Below are 24,529 nucleotides of genomic sequence, written 5' to 3'. Positions count from 1 at the left end.
TCTATTTTATAAGGTTTTGTGTTTGGACGAAACCACCAAGTCCTCTGTTTTTTTATCCTACGAAATAACGGGCGGTGTCGTAGTATATAGAAGTACTGTTCCTAAGGTATTGTTGGCCAACCGGGTCCTACCTCGGAGATGGTTTTGTTTCTGGTAGTTAGAAAAGAATTTTGAAGGCGTTAGCAGGCGGCTCCATAGATTCCGGCCTTTTTCTTCTATATAGTTGTACGGTATTCGATTACACATGGGGTCACATACGCTGTTGAATATGTTTCTCTCTTTCCTTCACTTTCGTATGAGTTAACGGTTCCTCGGTTTCCCTAGATAGATAGTTTGAATCCAATTCGAAAGCAAAGTATCATGCAGAGAACATATTTTTAGGGAATAGTGATGCGTTTGTTTCGGATTTCCGTGCAGAAATATCTATCCAATAATCATTCTTATATTCTTAAGCCATTCCTGCAAGCAGTCGCGAATAACAATTTGTACACGGTTGGCCAGAGAAACTTGAGACATCTTAAATTCACCATACGCATCAAAAGAGGAGTCTATGGACGTAGCCTGATGAAAACGGATACTTTGAGGGTCCAATTATAATACATAGCCTCCAAAAGCGGCGCCGGGGTGAGTAATATGCTATTTGTGGAAAGAAATATGGGTGCGAATATGTACATCGATATATAAGAAAAATCTTCATGCCAGTGCAGAGAAATTTAGTACTTGCCAAAAATTTAAGATATGCCAAAACAGTGAATTCGGACTACAATATTATTGAGAACCTGCGGGATTACGTCAACGATAGGCTTTGCGAAAATCCCATTTCGAGCAGAAAATACTTGATGAAATAAAACACAATTGCTATAAACATGGTACAAACTTTAATGAACAGTAGATTTGTGTCACTATAGAATACAAAACGAAATACCAGTTTGAGTCTATAAATACGGAACTTAACAGGCTACATACACTAGACCAAAAGATCTTATTAAACGGAAAAAACCTCTAGATCAGGAAAACAACCCCATCTGCTAACATAATTTGATTGTCCTCAGTCATTTGACTGATTGCTGCATCGATTTCTCCTTCAGAAAATGCATCCGAGACATTTTCATTGATATGTTCAACCAGTGTCTGCTTTGGCAAACTTTGTTCCCTCATTTTACGGAAGCAGGAGCTCAAGTTGGTTTTGAAAATTTCCAAACGTTCTTTCGATATTGTTTGTGTACTACTCCTCGTGGTTTTACTTTCACCGGTTGTACTTTCCAAACGGCGGCTCTTAGCAGGGGTGGCGGCTTCGTCTCTGTCCACAATATCTGTGGTGGTTTCCTCGCTGTCTTGCAGCATGGTATCTTCAGGCTTGTGTCGTTTTGTGGTCGAAGCAGGTTCTGAATCTGTTGTTTCGTTATCGTCGGCCTTGCTACTGTCGTCCTCGTCGTCGCGATTACGCTTACGTTTCTCTTTCTCTAGGACTTTCTTGAAGTAGGCGTACTGTACTAGTTCGATTGCGATTTTGGCATCTTGTGAGGTCACGATATTTGATAGTCTGGCCTTAGCGTGGGCCGTCGCTAAACGGATCAATGTTTCCAAAGTTCGCACAGTCACTGGTTGGGTACGCATAACGTTCGATTCCATGATTTCTTGAGTTCGGAGCCTTGAATATTCATTGGCAATCACTTCACATGCCTGCTCGCTGAGTTTTGGTTTCAAACATTTCGCAATGTGAATGTATTTTCGCATGAAATCAACTGTTAGGACCTTTTCACTTTTGGAACGTAACTTTCCATGCAAAGAAGCGTTGTACTTTTCGTAAATAGCGATCCCTTGTTTTTCCTGTGAAAAAAACATTTGATTATTTAAATAAAATTCAAACAATTATATCTTGGGGTAACATACTTCTTTTACATTGTTAGCCATGGACAGGGTATCCTCGTAAGATGAACCTGTGCACGTAACTTCTCCATCTTGTTCTAGAGGATTTCTAATAAAGAGAAAAAAAATAATGTAATATAAAACTTAAGAAGTTTATGTTTTTAAAAGTAAGAATCCAAAATCAAAGTTCGTAGTGAGATATGATCAAAATGATAATTGCGTTGCTATATCCACTGTTGAGCCACACAGCAGGACCCTATTATTAATACAATATAATGGACGTGAGGTTTCAATTAGAAATTGAAGACTTCGCCAAAGGGAAGGGGGCAAGAAATCGAACAATAGCAAAATATTTTTAGAACTGCAGGCCGAGTGTTTGAGCCGTAGATGACCTTCTTGCACCAAGCCTTAACCCGTTTAAATGTGATCAAGCAATACCTGCCGACCCACGTCATGAATTTAACTTCCGGAGGAACAAGGAAAATACCGAAGGATCGGTGTTCGTAACTTACCGTCAACATTTTGAGAGTTTAATTTTCTGTGCAAAAACACGACCAGACATTACATACGCGATAAACTAGGGAAGACAATACCTCAAAAAACCCCTCAATATTAATTGCAAAACAGGAGCGCAGATACTAATCGTCTATAGGATTGCAATGAAGTGGTTTTCACTGGCGACTTAGATGTTGAAATCGATTACGATGACTATCAGGTTTGGGGCCTCATAAACCTCGTGGATATTAAACAAGATGTTACCCGCCTGTTCACGACAGAAGCAAACGTTGCCCTTTTCCTGGACGAAAACCTTGAAATCAAGCTGAAAATTGGACGCTTCAGGTATGAAAGGTTTTGTGTATTTCTTATATAAAGGTATTTGAATGTGCATTTGTCCAGTCAGTACGCAGCACCTAACATAAGCATATATTATGTGAGAATATCGACTTTCGCGTGATATTGACATTCAAAGTCTTGAATTTGCAAAGAAGCGACAACTTTGAGATAATCGCAGCAACGAATTCACCGACCCAAAATATTGCGAAGTGGCTCTTGGAAGAAGTCAAAAGGTTAGGCCTAAAAATAAGAAAACGCGCAGTGGGAAACGGCAGAGAGGTAATTGACTTAACGAGGCCGGGGGAATATGAAATATTAGTATCCTTCGACGTAAAAGCGCTGTTCCCAAGCTCTACACTTGTTCGAGGGATCGATGACGACACACGAAAACTCATCCGAATGGAGGAAGAAGGCTAAAATGTATAAGAAACTGACCTTCACGTGCTTGAGTGAATCCTATTTCACATTCGGGAATAAATTTTATAAAACAACCTCCGAGGCAGCAATGGGCAACCCCTCTCACCGCTGCTATCCGAGGTATTTATGGGGAACCTGGAGAATTAACTCGAGAAAGCTGGGGCACTCCCGAGATTCTGGATCAAATACGTGGATGATGTATTAGCAATTATCAAAAGGGAAGAAGCTGGAACAATCCTCGAGAAACTCAACCACACATAGGGGCACATAGGAACATCGATTTAACCATGGAGATCGAAAAGGAAGGGGAGATACCGTCCCTAGACGTAAAAATAATCCGGGATTGATTGAATTCGACATCTACCCGAAACCGACCCAGGCACACCGAACCACATACACCTCGAACCACGATTTCCACTATAAAATGGCGGCATACAATTTTGTGACCATCTGTGAATCGATGATCACAACACCGCTCAATGAGGAGAGAAGAAATTTAGAAATGAACTACATCCTGGAAACAGCCAAGAAAACCGGATACAAAAGGAACCTCATCGAAAATTAGAAAGAAACTACGCCAAGCCTCAAGACAGCAACTTTCAACACTCCCCCAGGAGATGAACACAGAACCGAGGTAATGGATAACATTAACCTATTCGGGTCGGGCGGCTACACAAACGTGGATTCCGGGTCACCTCGACCAGCAGACGATACCTACTTAGGACAAAAAAGAGTGTACGAGAAAAAGCGGCTCCTGCCCAGACTGCGACCAGATTTACGTAGGGCAAACAAATCGGCTAGTGCACACCAGGGTGTTAGAACACTTAAAGGAGGCCGAATCCGCTAAAAAAAAGAATAACACACGCATAAGGCCCATGGTTGCCAGACGTATGATAGAGCAGGGACACCATTTGTCGTTAGACAACGCCAATATCTTGAAGAAAGTGAACGACGTTGGGAGACTAGATTCCTAGAAGAGTCTCCACATTTCGAAAATTCCCCGGAAAAAAGGCTAAACACAGACATGGGCAACAATTTTTCCACTTTGGTGGAGCAGAATAGAAGCCTAATTAAAGATACTATAATCACAGGAACAGCTATACAGACCCAAATGATGGAGGAAATTTTTCAGAAGATAAAACACTCAAGAAGGGGACAGTTGGCCCCCGAAATACGGATTTGTATAAATTAGATACTTTTAGCCAATAAAAAAGGAAAAATATCTTCCAAGGCAATCTTTCATTTTGACCTATTATAACTATATTTGCAATGGTGCGATTTTCACCAAACTTAGCAGGATCATGCTCTATGTTATAGCCTATATTGCTGCTAGGTGGTGTTACAATGAACTTAAGGGGGGTTTTGCAGCCAATCATAGTAAACATATATATAAATTATAGTAATATATTAAGTTTAACTTTATTTGAAAAGATGTCGTTATGGAGGGTATTTCAGATCCTAGGCACCATGTAATGGCAGCCCCTTGATTTCAGATTTTTTGGTTCGTTAGTTTCTAGGATTGGGTTCGTCAAAGTAATGATCACTTATTTCTCGATCGTTGCAAAACAAATTTGTCGCGAGAAGGAAATTATGAATTGACTTCAAAGAGACCTTCCTTCTGGAAAAAATTCAAAGTCAAAAAGGAGACTAACCTGTAACGATGCATCCTAACTACATGGTCTGCAATGGTTTTATCATTTTCTTTGTCGATGTTATCCAACATTACGAAAAGCAAATCGAACCTAGTCAACAGCGAATCCTGCAATCCAATGTTCTCCATTGGAGTTTTGTATTGATCGTACTGTGGGGAACCGACAACAAAACGAACATTAGTGCGATCAAAAACCAACATAGAATTGTTAGTAATCTTACCTTTCCATAAACAGGATTTGCAGCGGCTAACACTGAACAACGAGCGTTTAGGGAAGCGTGAATACCAGCTTTTGATATTGTAACCCGACCTTGTTCCATTACCTGCGATCGTAAAACATTATTTAACCAACTTTATCTCGTGTTTGCGTAAAAAATAAATTACCTCGTGTATTGCCGTCCTGTCGATATCGCTCATTTTATCAAACTCATCAATGCAAACGACTCCCCGATCTGCCAGAACCATAGCACCAGCTTCCAACTTCCTTTCTCCAGTCTCTTGATCAGTGGTTACCGCAGCCGTTAAACCGACACCACTCGATCCTCGACCAGTAGTCGGAATCGCCCTTGGAGCGATGAGCAGAACATAGCGCAACAGCTGTGACTTCGCAACACTAGGGTCGCCTATCAACAGAATATTTATGTCTCCTCTCAGCCGAGTGCCATTCATCAAGTTCTTCTCCGTGCCACCAAGCAGCAAACACAAAATCGCCTTCTTCACGTAATGCTGGCCATGGATAGACGGTGCCAAGCTCTTCGAAAGCAACTCAAAGATATCAGAGTCCTTGGCCAGTTTCTTGCAGAGATTGACCTCCTCCCGCGAGATCGAGAGATCAGTTTCCTTATTCATCTGCGCAATGCTGTTTGCAATGAGGACCGCTTGGAATGTTCCGGACGTGAATCCACCGTTTTTCGATGGGATGCAGCGGTAGCTGGCTACGGCCTTGATACGGTCACCTGGCTTGCACTGATCCACCAAATCATCGTCGCAAATGATGTCAACTGAACGCGGGAGTTGTCCTGCCGGTGAGTTTTCAGGCATTTCTTGTAAAGTGATGACTTGATGATCTCGGTAAACTGAGAGACCGAACTCGGTCTCCAAAAGGTTTCCATCTTCGTCCTTAGTGGGATAGGCACCTCTGTTTGTTGCTCCTTCGAGCGATAGGAGATCTGAATGCTTTCGTTCGATAATTTTCTTTGTAGCTGGACAGTAGTGGACGCTGTGCATAATTTTAGGTCGGACAAGTGAAACTTTGGTGACGATGCCTTCGACACAAAGGAGACTGCCAATGTACCTGAAACGGACAATAGATTTTAAAATACATAAACACAATGGTTCTTCGAAAACCCACTTTGAAGTTAGCGTCCTAGGAGTCAAGTATCTGTCCCCGAAGCATCCATCGAATCCGACGTAGAAATTCTCCTCGACTTTAGCTAAGTCCGGCTGGATTGACGCGATGAACTCCTTCAAGGCCCTGTTGAAAGCCAGGATCTCCTCGTCGGCTTTTCGAAGCAAGGCTTGTGCCCGGCCAACATTCTTGCGTCTTAAGTCGTTTATGTTCACCAATATCCGGCGACTGCCCTCTGAGATCATATCCTTGACATGGTTCGTGTACACACCTTGGTCCTCCTAGAATTTTCAACAAATTAAACGAACTTCAAGACTAGAACTATTACACTTTGTTACCTCGTCGTCCAGGAAGTTAAGATACTCCAATTGGGCATCTCGCAGCCTCTGTTCGTCGTCAACCATCATTTTTATGGAAATATATCGCGGAAATCAACACACCACTCGAAGACGAACGCGGTATTGCATTTGGCGCGAAAATAATAACGTGAAGTTTGTTGAAGATGAAGCGAAGTTTTGAGGGTTCGGTTAGGGCGAGCGAAGTGGTGCTAATTGGCTATTTTTTATGAATGAAAAACTTTTCAACTGTATTGTTTGAAGAATATAAAATCACGATGTTAGTCGGGGAACTCGCTGAAGCTAATTGAATTCTCAGAAACCTTGTTCAAAGCGGCCAATTAGTTGCATTAAATGCGGGTCAATAGTGCACACATTGGTGGCGTTTTTGGCAACAATTCATACCCGCATGATTAAGGGAGGCAAACTTTTAATATTCCAACTAGGAATGAAGAAATTTTAAACTGAGAAAAGAAGGTAATTTCCTTAATTTGTTCTTGGACCAACCTTTGAAATCCGTTTCCAATAATGCGCCAACCGCCCGCCATGTACAATCCAACGAAACTTCATCATCAGGTACCGCCCTATTCCTTCGGCGAGTTCTCTCTGCTCTCCCTAATTCATCTCAATTTGTTTTGTTTACCTTCTGTCGAATGCCAGCCGAATGCATGTTTTGCTTCTCACTTGACGAAAGGTCGCATTCTTTCCCTTTCCACCACACGCTTTCGTCGCCTGTAAACCTATGTCCATCTCAAGAACGGAGCCGTTCCACGAGCGAATGTCAAACTAATCAGCTGCTCGGGTGCAATAACATGCATTTGCCTCGTTGAAGTTTTAATTCTGTTGTAAACGACAAATATGGAGTGAATTGTGCCAATTCGGTCTGTGATTTATGGTCAATGTGATTCCCGTTTCCAGTTTGTTGACCTGTTTTCGTTATTTTGTTTTAGTTTCGTTTGAATGAAGTGATTGGAGGAGTGCGCGCCATTGGAGGTGATTTCAGTGAAATTGTCCCGTTGGCGTTGAATCACAAGAACTTGTTACAGGAAAAGCTAATCACAAGTAAGCGCTTATCAGATAATGCTCGACTGTCTGTTTACATTAGCTTTACTGGAAAATTACCACTTGATTAACTGCGTCTTGATTGCCCCGGGGCACTAAAGGGATGGAAGCACTTCAGGTGCATCAATGGAGTGGCGCACATACCTCGATTCATTCATGTAATTGGCTCGCAATGTCATAATGAATTGCTCTAAATGAAAATGAACACCCTTTGAAGAATATTGTAAATCGTACGGATGTTCCCGTCAATAAATAAAACTGACAGGAACAGCCAACCGGTTCCTTTCCCTTTGTGCAGCTCAGTTCACCAAAGGAGAAATTCTTTGTTCTTAAGAAGTGATTCAGAGTTTTCAGCCGGCGCTAGCTCCATTTAGTGCTAAACTCACGACAACACGTGGTTTTGTTACCCTATTTTCCGTTTAATACTAAACCCGCCCTGAAACAAGAATAACATGCAACAGGTGGTTGCATCTTTTTTGGCTGTAAATAGGTTGGATTTGCTACCTAGTAAGCAGCAAACTCCTTGATGTTCTTAATGAAAATCGGTGGCGGACCGATCAAATTTCAAATCAGCTCTTAAGGCGTGTTGAAGCACGTTCCATTGTAATGATACGCTGAACGGAAATCTGGTTAGCATTGTTCTGGACAATTGGCCTAATTTGTTTCATTACTTCGAAGAGGAAAGACGTCATCGAGTGAATTCTAATGATTATAAGTTAACTCAAGTGAACTGAGTGACACCAACCGTCATCTTTAAAAAAGTTTAAAAACTCATTTTAAGCCAAGTAGATTATCCCTCTTGGTCCGAAGAAATTTGCTACGTAGGCAACAAATGTGGCCTCTGTTACGATGAAAGTAGGCCGTTGCATCACTTTGGTACCAACACGGCCACCAATGCTGCCAACCAACCAAAATCCCCTGAAACTGAACTGGCAAGAGCTAGGACGCGGTCAACATGATTCGCATCCTACAAATCAATATGCACGGGAGTGCAATCGCTCACGAGTTGCTAGCGCAGTTTGCTGGGGAGACCAAAGCTGATTTACTACTCGTCAATGAGCAGTACTGAAACAAGGACCCAGTTTCATGGCACCCTAACACATCAGGTACCACTGCCATATGGGCTCTGAATGGCATACTTTTTAGGGTTCTTACCCAACGCCGATGAGGCGGCTTTGTTTGGATTCGGTATTCAGGGATAACGTTACGCCGAATGAGACGATGTCGGACTTTCGATGCAGGTTTGATGCTTTGGAGGACGCTATCTTAGGCACGGATGGACGGATCCTGGTCGGGGGTGACTTCAATGCTAGATCACTTAAATGGGGCATGCCTCACTCAGACTCCAGAGGGAAACGAATTCTCGAAATGGCGGCGAGAATATTTAGTTCTAAACACCGGATCCACCCCAACGTTGCAGGCTGCGAGTTCTGAAAGACTTCTCGGCAAGCGACCATCAATTCATTGCCTTCTAAGTGGTGGAGACAAATTCTCGGTATGCGTCACGCCGGCGCTCTTTCTCTGCATGGAAGGTTACGGAAGTGAACACCGGCAGATTTATCGAAACTCTTGGAACAGGTGGGGCCGCGCTGGAGAGTGCTCCTGAGGGTGGTGGCGCTGCAGCTGACACTGTCATAAATTCAGTTATGAACCTGATGACAGCCTGCGGAGCCTCCATACCCAGGAGAGCATCGAGACGTAGCAAAGCTTCTATGTATTGGTGGACGATGGAAACTGCAGAGCTCCGGATGAGTGTCACAGGCTCCGCTGCTTAACACAACGTCTAAGCGGCCGGGAGGAGGCATATATCATAATCATCATCATCAACGGCGCAACAACCGGTATCCGGTCTAGGCCTGCCTTAATAAGGAACTCTAGACATCCCGGTTTTGCGCTGAGGTCCACCAATTCGATATCCCTAAAAGCTGTCTGGCGTCCTGACCTACGCCATTGCTCCATCTTAGACAGGGTCTGCCTCGTCTTCTTTTTCTACCATAGATATTGCCCTTATAGACTTTCCGGGCTGGATCACCCTCATCCATACGGATTAAGTAACCCGCCCACCGTAACCTATTGAGCCGGATTTTATCCACAACCTGACGGTCATGGTATCGCTCATAGATTTCGTCGTTATGTAGGCTACGAAATCGTCCATCCTCATGTAGGGAGCCAAAAATTCTTCGGAAGATTCTTCTCTTGAACGCGGCCAAGAGCTCGCAATTCTTCTTGCTAAGAACCCAAGCCTCCGAAGAATACCTGATGTCCTACATCTATATCGCATTGATCCGAAACTAAAAGTTTTTGGCGACAGTCATGGAAGGGTGGCATACCACCTTATCAGTGCGTACATCTGAGGGTGCTAATACCTTAGAGCCCATCCGTATACGGAGGGGCATCTTCCAGGGGGATTCATTGAGTCCCCTTTGGTTTTGTATGGAACTGAACCCCCTTTAATGGCTATTGAATGATGCTAGAGGGCATGGTATTGTAATAAAGTAAGCTTATGTATGCTGGTACTGACGACCATCTTAGAAGTCTGTTGCGAATAGTAGAAATGTTCAGCCCAGAGCCTAGCCATCTTTCGTCTTCACGTATGGTCATCGTAAACCGAACATCGTGGGACAACTAAAAACAACAACCGTAACTAAACAAAATGGTATACCGGAAGCTCAGCACCCGCATGCCGAACATAGCATTCGCGACCACCACATCGAAACTATGACCGAGATTGACTTCTACAAGTACCTAGGAATTCTGCAAGGAACATATGCTTGAGTTGGTGATCTGAAGTATGCTCTGCTGTCCGAATTGCTGCGACGTGTAAAGCTGGTACTGAAATCGCATCTCTCAGGAAAGAATAAAATAAGCACGTTGAATGTATTCGCTATCCCTTCACTGGCTTATGCATTCGGATATTGCCGTGGACGAAGACCGATCTGGAAAACGTCCAGCGGCGGATACGGACAACTATGTCCAAATTCGGATTGTATAATCCAAAGTCTGCCGTGGAGCGGATGAACCTGTCTCGTGACATTGGAGGTAGGGGCGTGGTTGACGTGGCGGCACAACATCATCGCCAAGTTGACTCGCTGCGGGCCTATTTTTACAGCAAAGAGCAGGCGAGCCCCTTGCATGCGGCTGTCTGTAAGGCAGACTGTGGGCTGACTCCACTTAACTTGAAGGATCGATCTTTCAATCCTCTGAGTGGGGTGAAGTCGGACCAAAAGCCATTTGTCGAACATATGGCTGTATGCTGGGAGCTCTTTGCTGAGGCAGAGGGGTTCATATGTGCCATTCAGGATGGCGTGGTCGCCACCCGAGCTTATAAAGAACCGGTAGAGAACGAACAGTGCAGAATGTGTGGTTCGGCGCTAGAGACTGACAGAGACATTTCTGGCTGTACTGTTATGGCACCGGTGCAAAACATCACCAGACATAATGCTGTATGTAAGGTTATCCATCAAAACCTTGTATACAAGCATGGGCTAATCACGGAAACATGTCCTGTTTACCTATATAAGACACAAGCAGTACTTAATAGTTCTGCTTACATCATGTATTGCGACCGGCAAGTTCTAACTGATCGCTATACTCCACACAACGACCCTGACCTAATGTTAGTTGACAAGACGGGTCATCATCAACGGCGCAACAACCGGTATCCAGTCTAGGCCTACCTTAATAAGCAACTCCAGACATGCCGATTTTGCGCCGAGGTCCACCAATTTGATATCCTTAACAGGTGTCTGGTGTCCTAAACAATGCCATCGCTCCATCTTAGGCAGGGTCTGCCTCGTCGGCATAGATATTGCCCTTACAGACTTTCCGGGCTGGATCATCCTTATCCATACGGATTAAGTGACCCGCCCACCGTAACCTATTGAGCCGGATTTTATTCACAACCTGACGGTCATGGTATCGCTCATAGATTTCATCGTTATGTAGGCTACGGAATCGTCCATCCTCATGTAGGGGGCCAAAAATTCTTCGGAAGATTCTTCTCTCGAATACGGCCAAAAGCTCGCAATTCTTCTTGCTAAGAACCCAAGTCTCCGAGGAATACATGAGGACTGGCAAGATCATTGTCTTGTACAGTAAGAGCTTTGACCCTATGGTGAGACGTTTCGAGCGGAACAGTTTTTGTCCGCTGAAATAGGCTCTGTTGGCTGACAACAACCGTGCGCGGATTTCATCATCGTAGCTATTATCGGTTGTGATTTTTGGCCCTAGATAGGAGAAGTTATCAACGGTCTCAAAGTTGTATTCTCCTGTCCTTATTCTTCCTGTTTGACCAGTGCGGTTCGATGTTGTTGACTGGTTGGTTTTCGGTGCTGACGTTGCCACCATATATTTTGTCTTGCCTTCATTGATGTGCAGCCCAAGATTTCGCCCCTCAAGCCGCCTGCTCGATCTGGATGAAGGCAGTTTGTACGTCTCGGGTGGTTCTTCCCATGATGTCGATATCGTCAACATAGGCTAGTAGTCGATGTCCAGATGGCCAGAGTTGATGTCGAATGGTCTTGAGAGTGATCCTGCTGACAAGACAGGTCGCTCCGCGTATATTATTGATGTTGCTATCCCCCATAACAGTAGCATCGAACGGAAATACGTGGAGAAGAAGGTGAATTATGAGCCACTGGCGCAGAAAGTCAAAGAAATTTGGCGTCTCGAGCGGATGGTTGTAGTTCCCATAATATTGTCAGCTACAGGTATTGTACCTAAATCCCTCACGGCTTCCCTTGATGTCCTGGGACTTTCGCACAGTCTGGTTCAAACCATGCAGAAGTACACTATTCTGTATACGTGCTCGATGTTGCGAGGAGTTCACGACGGATTCTCCCATTGACCTACCACCGGCCGCCATCACCAGCGCCCCTTTAGTTTTGAAGTAGGTAGGATCGTCCGAGCCAACACCTTGACACAGTGCTAGTATTAGGTAAAATCCGGCATCTACCGAGATATCCTGTTGATTTCTGTTAGCATGTTGTCGACCTTGTCCTTTTCCACTATTGCAAATATATCATCGACATATCTGAACCAAATTCTTGGCATTATCCCCTTTTCTTCAATGATTGATTCTACATATGCCATAAATATTTCTGTCGCCAGTGGTGACACTGTGTTGCCCATGGAGACTCCTGCTGTTGTTTTATAGAATTGTTTAAAATAATTTTCGCCCACATTTCATTCATGTTTTCACTTTGTGATTTTCGACCCTTCCTTCAATCTATTATGTTATTCAGTTTATTCAGTCAAATTTCTTGTTGGTAAATAGCTGGTTTAATCGGTGTGTTTGGGAACAGAGCTTGAACATCGAATGATACCATCGCTTCGTTTGTGTTTATGTATCCTGCTTCCTGTAACTTGCTGGTGAGTTCAGTCGTGTTCCTTATTGCGGGTTTGCTAAATGTGTTTCCCAGGGCTGAAAATTCTCGGATTAACCATTTTGCAATGTTGTAAGTTGGTGAATTGGAGTCAGCGATTATCTCACGCATTTCGTTTCTTTCCTTATGTATTTTGGGCTGGCATCTAATGCGTGGTAATGATGGATTTGGCATTCTTAGTTTAGTTATGTCTTTGAAGATCGTACTGGCTTCTTTCAAGGCTCGATATACGCGTTTGGTGGAATCCAGGCATCGGGTCCTTGCGAAGTTCAAACAAGTTTCCATTTTTGAGTTTTAATGATACCGCATCGTCGTAGTCGGTTTTATCCATTATAACGACATTATTGCCTTTGTCCGCTTTCACTGACTTTTCTCTTAGTTGGCGGATCATTTTAAAATCGTCCTGATGCTATTTTAGTTTTCGCTTCTCTGTCTTCAAACTAATTTTTGCTATCCCACTTCGAATCTCTTCTTTTGTTTCGTTGCTAAGCTATTTTATTCCTGCTTCAATTTTGACGATGGTTTCTTCTAGTCGAGTTGTGGCTGATAACGCGTACCCTAATCAATTGTCCAAACTGTCAGTTCTCTAGGGGTGGATTCAAACGATGGTGAGTTTGGTAGTGTAGGCAAGGGGCTTTCCTTCTGTATCCTGTTTTGTGTCAGCCAAGCCCATTTAATTTTATTCGTTTCTTAGCTACTGCACATTCGAATGTTTTCTGGATTTTTACCAACATTTGATCCAGCGGGGCTAATAGAAAAACAAATTAAGAGAAAGCAAAACCAGATATGGAGGAAGCAACACTCAACATTCTTCGAACAAGATAGTGCTCTAGTCGATACAAAATGGGTTAGCATACCATTGTCCAAATGCTTTTATAGAATAAAATCCTTTCTAGGAAAATAAAATATAAAAGTGGTCAGATCCAGCAGAGACGCAACACTTAAAAGACAATTAGGAAGCGAAAAGGACCCATTAACGGAAGAGGAAAAAAGTGGAATTTACAAAATCAACTGCAATGATTGCGAGATGTTCTACATTGGCCAAACACAATGCCTCATCACGACTAGGTTCCAAAAACACTTAAAGGAAGTAGATAAGGAGGAAAGGCAAGGAATCAACGCGGTGCGACCATCGGTAGCGATGCACGTCATCGAGGAGGGTCATTCTGTGACGAGGCCAAATCTGGAGCTGGTACGACAAGTGAATAAGCCACACACCTTGGGCGCATGGGAGAGCTTGGAAAAATTGCCAAAGGATGCCGACAGATGAACGGAATTGTGCATCGAGGATCATTTAAAAATTGGTTGGTGGTCATCAACCCAAAAATTATAAGATCATCCCTACCTGCATGTGGACCTTTTTACTTTTTTCTCTTTACCCTTTAAAATGTGTACACACATATGTATATTTTAACTTTTAAACAACTTTCCAACATTTGTACTTACAGACCTTTAATTTTTTTATTTAAAAACAGGAAAAACTTCCCAACTTCCACATTCGCCTTTAGAAATCCGCTCCCTTTTTTGGAGGTCGCGGTTGCAACCGTTTCGGCGGTTGCTTCAGCAACAGTTCTCATGAGCTCCGCCTTTTTTGGGAGTTGAGTCCTTTTTTCTTTTCGGAGTTTGGTCGCCTGTTCAATTGCTCAACTTTTCGGGCAGCCTCTTCCGAGGTTTCTCCCCTTTCGTATTTTGAACAGGCGTTACTTGAGTCACCTGATTCACTTTTTTCCTCGGCGGTTTTCCCCTCTTCCCTCCTGTCAATTTCCTGACTTGCTGCGAACAGTGACTACAAGTTGGATAACACTCATGTATGGAAAACTGTTTGTTTCTGGTAAAAATTTCGGCTTGGTTTGGTAACTACAGCTTTGTTGTCAAGCAACGCTACCAGCAAGCAAAATTATGTTGGCCATTTCCGTGAGGTTCACAGGCCACTCATTTGATAAACATGATAAATACTGTGTCTTCTGCTTAACAATAAGGTAACCTGGAGGGCCACTATGGCTCCAGCAATATTTACAAAGTTTATATGAACTTTTCAAATTCCTCTGCTGGCGAATTGTGTGTAAACGCGTGCAACCGGAAGATATAAAACTTGTTCCCAGAAAAGTAAATTTTAAAGGCGGATCTGGTGTTGTTACCAATTATCTGTGCATACAATTATTAAATCTTGTTTGTAGACATAGTGACGTTATCGGCAGAACCCGATTACAGTTTTATCTTTACTCCGGATATCTTCGTCTATTAAAGGCTTAAGTAGACTTTTCAGTTGCTGCTCCCAATAGTAGATAAAATTTTTAACACATATTTCGCCTTTTGCATTCCGAAATAATTAATTCGCTAGTTCTTCCTTATCCACAGCGAACAGAGTCTCATTAAATGTGTTTGATGTGCTTATCTATTTACCAAACTTTACTTTGAATTGATAAAATCTACTTTATGCCAATATCAATTCTTGAGCACTAGACCAAGGAAAACCCAACAAGAATATAAATGCGCTACACTCCTTAGTTTTGTTTTCCATTTAGAACCCGTCGGAGGTGGGTGGATTTTGTGTTTGAGACTAAGGTACCAGTGCCACTGGAATGCCAGGAGGTGTCAATTGCTAATTTGGTTACGCTAACATTTGGAAGTGTTTCAGTGAAAATGTGAGTTCAAGCAGAAAACACTGAGTGCCCGTGGTCTGTTTTCACTTCAATTTAATGTGATTCCCGGAAAAACGAAAGAAACTGTCCAATCTTAAAGCGCGTGTCAACTGTCCTACAATTTGGAACGCTGATCCACTTTCGTTAATGTCAGGATGAAATATAGACATATCAGCAAGCAGAATCGACCCATTGTGTTTGTGGCGCATTGTTAAGTGAACTAGTGACTCTAAGTGAAGTGGCAAAAGGACTTCATATCTCTGCCGAAAAGTGGGTATGTCACTGGATAGTTATTTTAATGATTAACACCTGTAAATAGGGTTTGAACATTCAAATGGAGGCCGACTGTTAACCAAATTAGTGAAACTAGCCCACTTCGCCTTCATTGTTCAGCAAAGCTCCGTCATAGACGTTATTTGAGTTAGATAGATTTTACTGATAACACTCTACTATACGGTCTGGTGTATACACCTTAATTGATCCAACAGAATATCAAAATTAAAAACTTTGAATAGGCATTGAATATGTGATTTGGTGAATTTTATCTTCAGACAAACAGTGTTCGTTTGCTTAAGAGCTTTGTCCAGTGGACGTGCCGCCAAACGAATTGAAATGTGGATTGACTTTTCGCTATTCAAGTACGATTTCATGATGAACCAATTGAGTCTTATTATTGTGTTTTCTTTTCTGATAAACATATTCGAAAAAGATAAACGTGACGATATGGACTTTATTTTTGGGTAATAAATTTTTAGAATTATGGGCATGAATTCGAGGCATGGACAAATGCTACTGAATTAATTGTAGAGAACTCTGGGGATATGAAGCAGCAAAATATTGTTGATATGGTTTATCATAAACATTTCCTTGCCACGACAATAATACTTTTTTAAATTACAAATCTATGAATGAGAAAACAAAATAAATCAAATGAATTCGTAATTCTCTTTTGAATGCGCATAGAAATGCTATCCAGGCTTATTTATGGGCCTATCGTCATGTGATTGGAGACAATCGAAAGTGGGGAAACACCACTTCTGTTTATTTTAAGAAGTTTGCGATTATCGTTTTTGATAGATCCTGCTATATGAAAGAATTCAGAAGGCTCGATGCTTGGGTCATAAGTCTTTATAATTTAAAAATCTTTGTTGTTAAAAAAACACTGTAAAAGTTGAATTTTCAACCCGAGATATGGTGTTTTGAAGTGAAAGTTTTTAAGCTTTTGTGTAAACACAAAACCTTATTAAAATCGGTTTACTGTCTGTCTGTCATACAGTGAGTTATATCCTTTTACGTTGAATTTAAGGGGGGTCTGCATACATGCTAAAGGGGGTGTAAAATTTTTTTTTCCTCAAATATAGTCATACCCCACATTAAAGGTCTCGGTTAGTACTTTTCGAAGCCGGTCTTAGTTTTCACATTTGTTGGAAAGGTGGGGAGTGCGGGGGGTTGAAAGTGATCATTTCTTTAAGGGGGCGATTCTCAGAAACTACCAAATCGAAAAATCTAAAAAAAATCAGGAGGCTGGCACTATATGATGCCTGGGCTCCGAAATACCCTCTATACCGATATCTGTTCAAATAAAGTTAAGAATAGTATATTACTATATTTTTTTATAATTGGCTTGAAATCCCCCCTTAAGTTCATCCTAGCACCACGAAATGATGTAGATTATAATGTACAGCATAATCTTACCAAGTTTGGTGGACATTGCACTATTACTAACAAAGTTATAATACGTCAAAGTTGTTGCTTCTTTGAAAATTGAAGACTATGAATGTCAATATCACCCGAAAGTGGATACTCTCACATAATATATGGATATATTACGTGCTACGTACTAAGAAATATACAAAACCTTTCGTACCTGAAGTGTCCAGCTTCCGGTATCCCTACTTGTTTGAAACTAGGTTGTTTAGTTTTGCGGTTCAATGAAAGAGGGTGTCGCTACTAGTCCAATTTTTTTTGTTATGTTAGTACACTCTCTATATGAATGTATGTGAAGTTGCATTTCAGTCTGTCAATTCACTCTTTGTTTACAAACCATTTAGTATCGGCGTGTCACAGTAGTTTTCACAATGGAAAAAATCAAGTATCGTACAATGATTGAATTTTTATTTTTGGAAGGTTTAAAAGCAAAGAAAATTTATAAACGAATGTTGAAAGTGTATAGGAACTCTTTACCTTCAATTAGTACAGTATTATGATGGTTGCTGAATTTAGACGTGGTCGTACAAGCCTTGAAGACGATCCACACCAAGGACGTCCGAAAACAGCAACAATACCAGAAATCGTAGTAAAAATGCAGGATATCCTATTAAAAAATCGTCGAGTGACTGAAATAAATTTAGTAGAAGCCCTAAGCATCTCATTGGGCAGCATAAGCAATATTTTGACTGAAGTATTGGGTTTCAGAAAGCTTTGTACACAATAGGTGCCGCATTTGCTAGCTTTGGAAAAAAGCACACTCGAATGCGACTTTCTCAGCAACATATAGAGCGTTTTCGAAGGGATAAAGTGGATTTTGATGGTCGATTCATCACTATGGATGAGACAGGTCTATCATCATGATCCTGAATCAAAACAAGACGCAAATAGTGGAGTAAACCTGGTTCTTAGGCTCAGCAACGAGTTCGTGTCTAGAAATCGGCCAAGGAGGTGTTAGCATCAGGTTTTTGGGATGCGAAAGGAATTGTGTTCGTACTTGCAAAACAAAAAATTCTGAATATTAATATAATTTTTTAGATCAGCTGAAGGAAAAAATTCGTGAAGAAAGACCAGGTTTGCAGAAGAAAAAAGTCACAAGAACATATTGACAATGGCTAAAATCCATGAATTCAAGTTTGAATTGTTAGAGCTTCCATCGCATTCATCCCTAGCGACTTCCATTTGTTTCCAGTCCTAAAAAATTCGGGCATGGAAAGTGTTTTTCATCAAATGATGAGGTTATAACAGCTGTGGAAGCGAATTTTCCAGCCCTTCCAAATACTCACTTCAGGGATGGAAATCATAAATTGGAATCTCGTTGAAACAGATTTATTCACGTTCACGGAGACTACACTGAACAATAAAGTGTATTTCAATCCATTGTGTTTTTCTTATTGAACCGCGAAAATTATTGAACAACCTGGTATAATTATGGTCAATGGTAGGAATACTTTCGCAAACGACATAAATTCTAAACAACACGCCCGGTAGCATTGATGAGCGCTCGGCCGCCATCAAAAGTGCCTTAATCTTTGGTGTAGATTAAGTTGTCGGCCGCGCTCCAAAAATACGTTACAAAACCTGAAAACGTGGGGGTGGATCGATGAACGTAACTTGCTAAGAGCTTTATTGATGGCTGCGAGAGGGGGTGAGCGCAACCCGCTGAAGCTCCGTTACCGAAACAACGAAGTTCCAGAAGTGCTGCCTAATGTGTGTCGTGGCAAAAGGAATTTCACCATTGCGTTTGTGAGTTAAGCAGCAGTTGACGCAACTAAAACGGATAGAAATCTGCGGGCTACCACCCTGCAAATTTTAAAATTTTATTGCTACCGAAACGTCAACAACGGCTCGAAAAGGGAGTGATCTCACAACAACGACCTTTGCCTATCGGAAACAGAATATAATAGGTTTCCGGGACAACAGTAGCGTGGTTCCCCAAAAAGCTTGCTTTCTCCAACTGTACCGGGAATTCCAATGATTTAAGTTGGACATTCTGGGCCGAAGCAAAATAAAATGGTGGAACTCTGGAGAATATTCCACTCCCTCTTGCCTTGCCTACGTACTCTGGAAAACCAAGTGGTAGCGGACGCGAATCCGATGTCGGGTTGTTTCTGGTGGCTACCGTACGGCCCACTCACTTGATCTCCTAGCCGGTTTTTAGCGGAATTCTGAGTGGAAGATTCTGGTCCAGGTTAAGGAGCATTACAATTATACAATGCTATGCATCAACGGAAACTTCCAATATAGTGGAGAAGCTTTCTACGAGTAATTACACGCAGTTCAGGGGAGGTTTCTTAAAGGTGTCAATGCTATCATGATGGGTGATTTGCATGCAAAGGATGGCTCTGACAACACCTTACCCGAACATGTGATGGGGAAACGCAGCCTTGTCGACTACAATAGTAATGGTGGGAGGTTCGTGGATTTCTACAACTCCCACCGCCTCGTCATTGGTGGCACATTGTCTAACCACTGAACCTGCCATACGATCAGTTGGGTTTCAACTGAGCAGTCCGATCGACCATTTAGGAGTTGCCTCCTGGATGTGCGTAAGGAGAGAAGCCCCTACATCAGCCTCAAATTTAATGTCGACCGCTTGTATGATCTAGCTTTCGCTCGACAATGGGGCAAATATACTGAGTATATATATCGCTTTTGGGGTCCCACAACAGTACGCTGTTGGACTACCAACTAAACACCTTCCTGTTATCAGAGAGCTAACCTGGAACCATTTGATACATTACTTCGGGCTAACCCTCCCGCTCTCCCGGCTTTGGAAGCCTTCATGTCCGGGAATCCCTTTCACCAATGGAAGGGGAGGGGAGGAAGGGAGTTGTTAGCTCAGGGAACCCCTTACCATTTGGTCGAGTTCAATCTCCTTCGCAATAAGAAGAGCTCGAACTTAATGTGGAATACGATTCCAGCTGCCAGCACTCTTCACCATTTCTCCGACAATGTTATCTGGAGAGAGCTTCCCTGTGTCTGCATAAAGCTGCTGACGAAAGTCGTCCTACCTCTCGCAAGAGAAAAAGGTGTGTTCAGCGTCATCCGCCACTCTATTGCAGAACACACAATAAGGGGATGACCCCTTCCCAATCCTGGGCAGATAAGACTGAAAACCGTTTAGAAGTTGGGTAAGGACGTAATCAATCTCATTTTACCAAGAGAGTTGCCATTCGTTAAGGGTGCGTTGACGTTCTTCACACTACCTGTCACTCTTGCGGCGGTAGATAGCTTTGCGCTCCTTGGCAAACGGGATCACTCCCGTGATCTCCATCACGGCTGGTTCGGAGACAGTGCGATAAGTAGGCGCCACTCGCAAAGCTCCCCGCCTTGTCAGGGGCATCAGCCCATACCTCCGCACCATAGAGCAGAACCGACCGCATTGTTCACATAAGGAGACGTCTTCTAGTAGATATGGGGCCCCCAACATTCGCCATTAGCCGACTCAAGGCCGCGACTCCAGCTGTAGCCCTGTCCGCTACTGCTTGGATTCGCTCGAAGAAGCTCATCTTCGAGTCGAGCATTGAACCAAGGTATTTAACCGCTCCTACTTTAACTCTATAGTCAACTCAATTATCGATATGGGATTCTCCTTCTGGTCAAGATGACTACTTCGATTTTTTCCATCCGCTTGCCCGTCGCATCAATATGCCAAGTCTGCTTTGTGCCTGTTCAACAGTGCCTCAACGTCGTATGAATAACTGATCAGGGGCGACTCTTCGGGCATATCGAGTCTTAGCAAACTATCTTAGGAAGCGTTCCAGAGGCACCTCTTGTTAATAACTTGGAATGGAAAAGAAGAATAGGGGTCACAGACACTGCAGCTTCGTCGAAACTTAAAAAAAAAACGATGAAAGGGTTGAACATCGACATGGTGGCCCAAGGACCGCAAATTAATGCAGAAAGCGGGATATATCAGGTGTAGAAGCTTAAATCCGCTGTTTTTTTTTTCAAGAAACCACTTTTTTTTTTATAGAAACCAAAGAAAACTTTATTCAAAATGCTGACCCTTGCTATCTACACATTTTTTCCACCTCTCGGGTAATTTATGGATACCATGCCAATAAAATTGTTGATCTTCCGAGGCAAACCACGCCATCAAGCCATTTTCGGACGTTTGCGTAAAAATTGGAGTGCTGCCCAGCGAGCGAGTGGCCCATTGATGAAAACAGATGATAGTCGGATGGGGCCATGTCTGGTGAATAAGCAGGTTGGGGTAGTATCTCCCAGTTGAGCGTTTCTAAGTAGTTTGTAACTTTTTTTGACGTTGGCGACGGAGCATTATCATGGAGGAAAATCGGCTTTTCATGTCTTTGCTGATATTCCGGCCGTTTTTCATTCAGAGCACAATACAATTTGATGAGTTGTTGGTGACAACGGTAAGCATCAACAATTTCACCAGGTTTCAACAGTTCATCGCAGACAATACACCGCTGATCTCACCAAACGCATAGCATCGTCTTCCGCCCGAAGCGATTTGGTCTTGCAGAAGATATCGCTGGTTGGCCGGCATCAACCCACGACTTTTTTCATTTACGATTCTCAAAGTAAATCTATTTTTCGTCGCCAGTCACAATCCGATGCAAAAACATCTTTTTTTGTGTCTGGCAAGCAAGATTTCGCATGTGTTTTGGCGCCGCTCCATCTGCCTTTCAATTCATGCGGCACCCATTTTCCGAACTTTTGAACCTTACCCATTGCACATAGATGCATGGAAATGGCTTGTTGAGGGACACCTAATTGCGTAGCGAGCATTTCCTGCATTTGAATATCGTCCTCGTCCAAAAGAGCCTCCAATTCATGGTCCTTAACTTTTCCGGGACGATTTTCACGCTCCTTGTCGCTCAGATCGAAATCGCCATCTGTGAACCGACAGAATCAGTCTCGGGACGTTGTTCCCGATAGAGCATTGTCGCCGTAGGTCTCCACAAGCATTCGATGCAATTCAGCGGCTGATTTCTTCAAATTGAAGCAAAAAAGCAGAGCCTCCTGCAGATGCTTCTTTCCGGGAACAAAACTGGACATGATTATTGAAGAGAAAAAATATGTTTTTGCATGAAATTGATGATGATATTGACAAATGTCGAACTGAAAAAAAAATATGGCGTGCTCATAGCAGCTTGATACACTTACTGACGCCATCTGTGAGCAAACAGCGGATTTAAGCTTGTACACCTGTTATAAAGTGACAACATTGTGAAAGAGCTACCTAAAGAGAGAGAGAAAAGAGCTACCAAGGACAACCGAAAAGACTGGATTTGGTACGCCAGAGAGAGCACGAGAGAGAGGCAGAAATGGCTAGGAGAAAGAATAAGAAGAGCACAACGCTGAAATCCATGATAGTACAGCAGATCAGAGAGGAAAGACATAGCAAAAGACGGGAGAATGTAGAGGTTATCAAAGAATGCAAGAAAGCTTGCCGATCCTAAGGGAACAGATTGGCAAGGTGAAATCGAAGCTTGTAAGGGAGGTGGCAACTGAGATACCGGACCAGAATAAATAAAATCGGGTACTGAGGAAAGGCGCAACTTGTGCCTGAAATACGCATTTACCAATTACCAAAAAAAATAACATATCCGTTTTAGGAGAAAATTAACTTTTTTTATTTATTTTAATAAGATTTGTGTTTGAAAATTGAGGGAGACCAGTTGCAAAAGCAGCCTACTTCCATGGTTGTGGTCCACGGACCCTCATTATTGGGCAAGCACCCAAGTTACAAAAATTATATGACTTACGGTTTCGTCCTGGGCAGAGGTAACTCATCAAACGCTGCCTTATATAAATTCGAAAAGGGTACGTGGGTCACAAGAATCTAGAATTTTAATAGATGGCTTTTGTCCTGGTTATAATTGCATATGCAGATTCTAGTAAACGAATTTATAAAAGTTGAGGACTTTCTTCATGTCATTGGGAATTCGTCGGTACTTCTGGTTTTCTGCAATTATTATAATTAACAAATGTAACTGAAAAAAAAATCAGGCGCCAGAAACACAGAATTTGTGTAATTTCAACGGAAAATTTTGACTCAGAACAAAAATGCTCTTCAAACCCTTTTCTTCTATAAAGCATTATTTAATTTTCTTTTTGATAAAATACTAATAATAATATTTTTGTTTTCAAGGTATTAAAAAATGAAATTCGCTGAACATCTCACCGCTCACATCACGCCAGAATGGCGGAAGCAATATATCAATTATGAGGTAAGGAGACAAAGGAAACAAAGTTACATAACATCTAATTCATTTTTGTCAAATTCTAAAAGGAAATGAAAGCAATGCTCTACCTCGTCGTGGAGGAAGCACCATCAGCAGACAGTGTTGAAGAGGAAGTGCTCAAACGACATTTTGCCAATTTCGATGAGAATTTCTTTCATTATTGTGAGCAGGAGTTGAAAAAGATCAACACATTTTACTCTGAAAAATTAGCTGAAGCAACCAGGAAATTCGCTACGCTGAGAACGGAGCTGAAGTCGTCTATAGAGGACCACGAAAGATCCAATAGGAAAAAGTCCATAAAACAAGCTGGAATACCTCGTCGAAAAATACAAGTAAGGAAATTGACTAGCTTCCCTTTGTAACGTTTTTATATATCTCGTTTTCCCAGGAACTGAAGCTGGCTTTCAGTGAATTTTACTTAAGCTTGATTCTACTGCAAAATTATCAAAATCTTAATTACACAGGTTTCCGGAAAATATTGAAAAAGCATGACAAGGTAAGCCTTAAAGCCATTTAAGTGCCAAATTAAGTCTTTCTAAAAAGTTAAATTCCATTCTAGCTCCTTCGCGTTGATTTCGGTGCTAAATGGCGACAAGAGTATGTGGAAACTTCTCATTTCTTTGCGAATAAAGACATTGATAATTTGATTAATGAAACCGAATCGGTTGTTACTCAGGAGCTGGAACATGGCGATAGGCAGCGTGCAATGAAACGTTTACGTGTTCCACCCTTGGGCGAACAACAGAGTCCGTGGACAACGTTCAAGGTGGGCCTGTTTTCAGGCAGTTTTATTGTTCTTTTTCTTGTCGTCATAATTTCAAGTAAGTGACCTGTTGTATGTGTAAATTAATTTTAAAGAATTTTCAGGAGGAATGTTTTGTTGGGTGAAGGAAGATGATTCATATGTTGTCAATCTTTATTACTTCTTTATCACATTTTTCGGGTGAAAGTTGTATCACGAGTGGACCGATTTGGTATCTCAATGAAAAGTCCAAACTATGAACCTTTAATCAAAGAAGCAATTGTACTAGGATCAACTCACGTTATATACATAAATTGTTT

The 24,529-nt window shown here is 42.2% G+C and overlaps 2 protein-coding genes across 6 annotated transcripts in view; one reads left to right on the top strand and one right to left on the bottom strand.

Moving 5' to 3' along the window:
* Positions 1 to 859: 859 nt before the first annotated feature.
* On the bottom strand, positions 860 to 6,580 carry LOC119646803 (DNA replication licensing factor Mcm3). The gene is made up of 7 exons (XM_038047395.1): positions 6,458 to 6,580; positions 6,123 to 6,400; positions 5,156 to 6,065; positions 4,993 to 5,094; positions 4,773 to 4,921; positions 1,894 to 1,978; positions 860 to 1,830 (listed from the first exon to the last, which is right to left on the bottom strand). Exons 1-7 carry the CDS (start codon positions 6,524 to 6,526, stop codon positions 1,003 to 1,005), a joined length of 2,421 nt encoding a protein of 806 aa, XP_037903323.1. The 5' UTR covers positions 6,527 to 6,580; the 3' UTR covers positions 860 to 1,002.
* A 609-nt stretch (positions 6,581 to 7,189) lies between these two features.
* Positions 7,190 to 24,529, top strand: part of LOC119658708 (xenotropic and polytropic retrovirus receptor 1) — a 29,090-nt gene continuing 11,750 nt past the window's right edge. The window contains exons 1-6 of one of the 5 annotated variants that reach the window (XM_038066330.1): positions 7,190 to 7,335; positions 7,405 to 7,516; positions 23,374 to 23,452; positions 23,515 to 23,799; positions 23,856 to 23,963; positions 24,027 to 24,288. In XM_038066330.1, coding sequence (XP_037922258.1) covers positions 23,384 to 23,452; positions 23,515 to 23,799; positions 23,856 to 23,963; positions 24,027 to 24,288 — 724 coding nt within the window. In that variant the 5' untranslated portion in view covers positions 7,190 to 7,335; positions 7,405 to 7,516; positions 23,374 to 23,383. Of the gene's footprint in view, positions 7,517 to 15,318; positions 15,817 to 23,373; positions 23,453 to 23,514; positions 23,800 to 23,855; positions 23,964 to 24,026; positions 24,289 to 24,529 lie in introns of those variants that run through there. The other 4 variants (XM_038066321.1, XM_038066349.1, XM_038066339.1 and 1 more) reach the window with 4 other exon arrangements.

Source organism: Hermetia illucens, chromosome 1, assembly GCF_905115235.1.
Source record: "Hermetia illucens chromosome 1, iHerIll2.2.curated.20191125, whole genome shotgun sequence".
NCBI classification, from domain to species: domain Eukaryota; kingdom Metazoa; phylum Arthropoda; class Insecta; order Diptera; family Stratiomyidae; genus Hermetia; species Hermetia illucens.
The sequence above is the reverse complement of the archived record's forward strand: the minus strand, read 5'-3'. Positions and strand labels throughout refer to the sequence as shown.

Excerpts from the sequence above, each read along its gene's own strand:
- LOC119646803 (XM_038047395.1), bottom strand. The coding sequence starts at position 6,526 with ATGATGGTTGACGACGAACAGAGGCTGCGAGATGCCCAATTGGAGTAT. Across the intron at positions 4,922-4,992 it reads CAAATCCTGTTTATGGAAAG|TACGATCAATACAAAACTCC; the intron begins GTAAGATTACTA and ends GGTTCCCCACAG. Across the intron at positions 1,979-4,772 it reads GTTAGGATGCATCGTTACAG|AAATCCTCTAGAACAAGATG; the intron begins GTTAGTCTCCTT and ends TCTCTTTATTAG.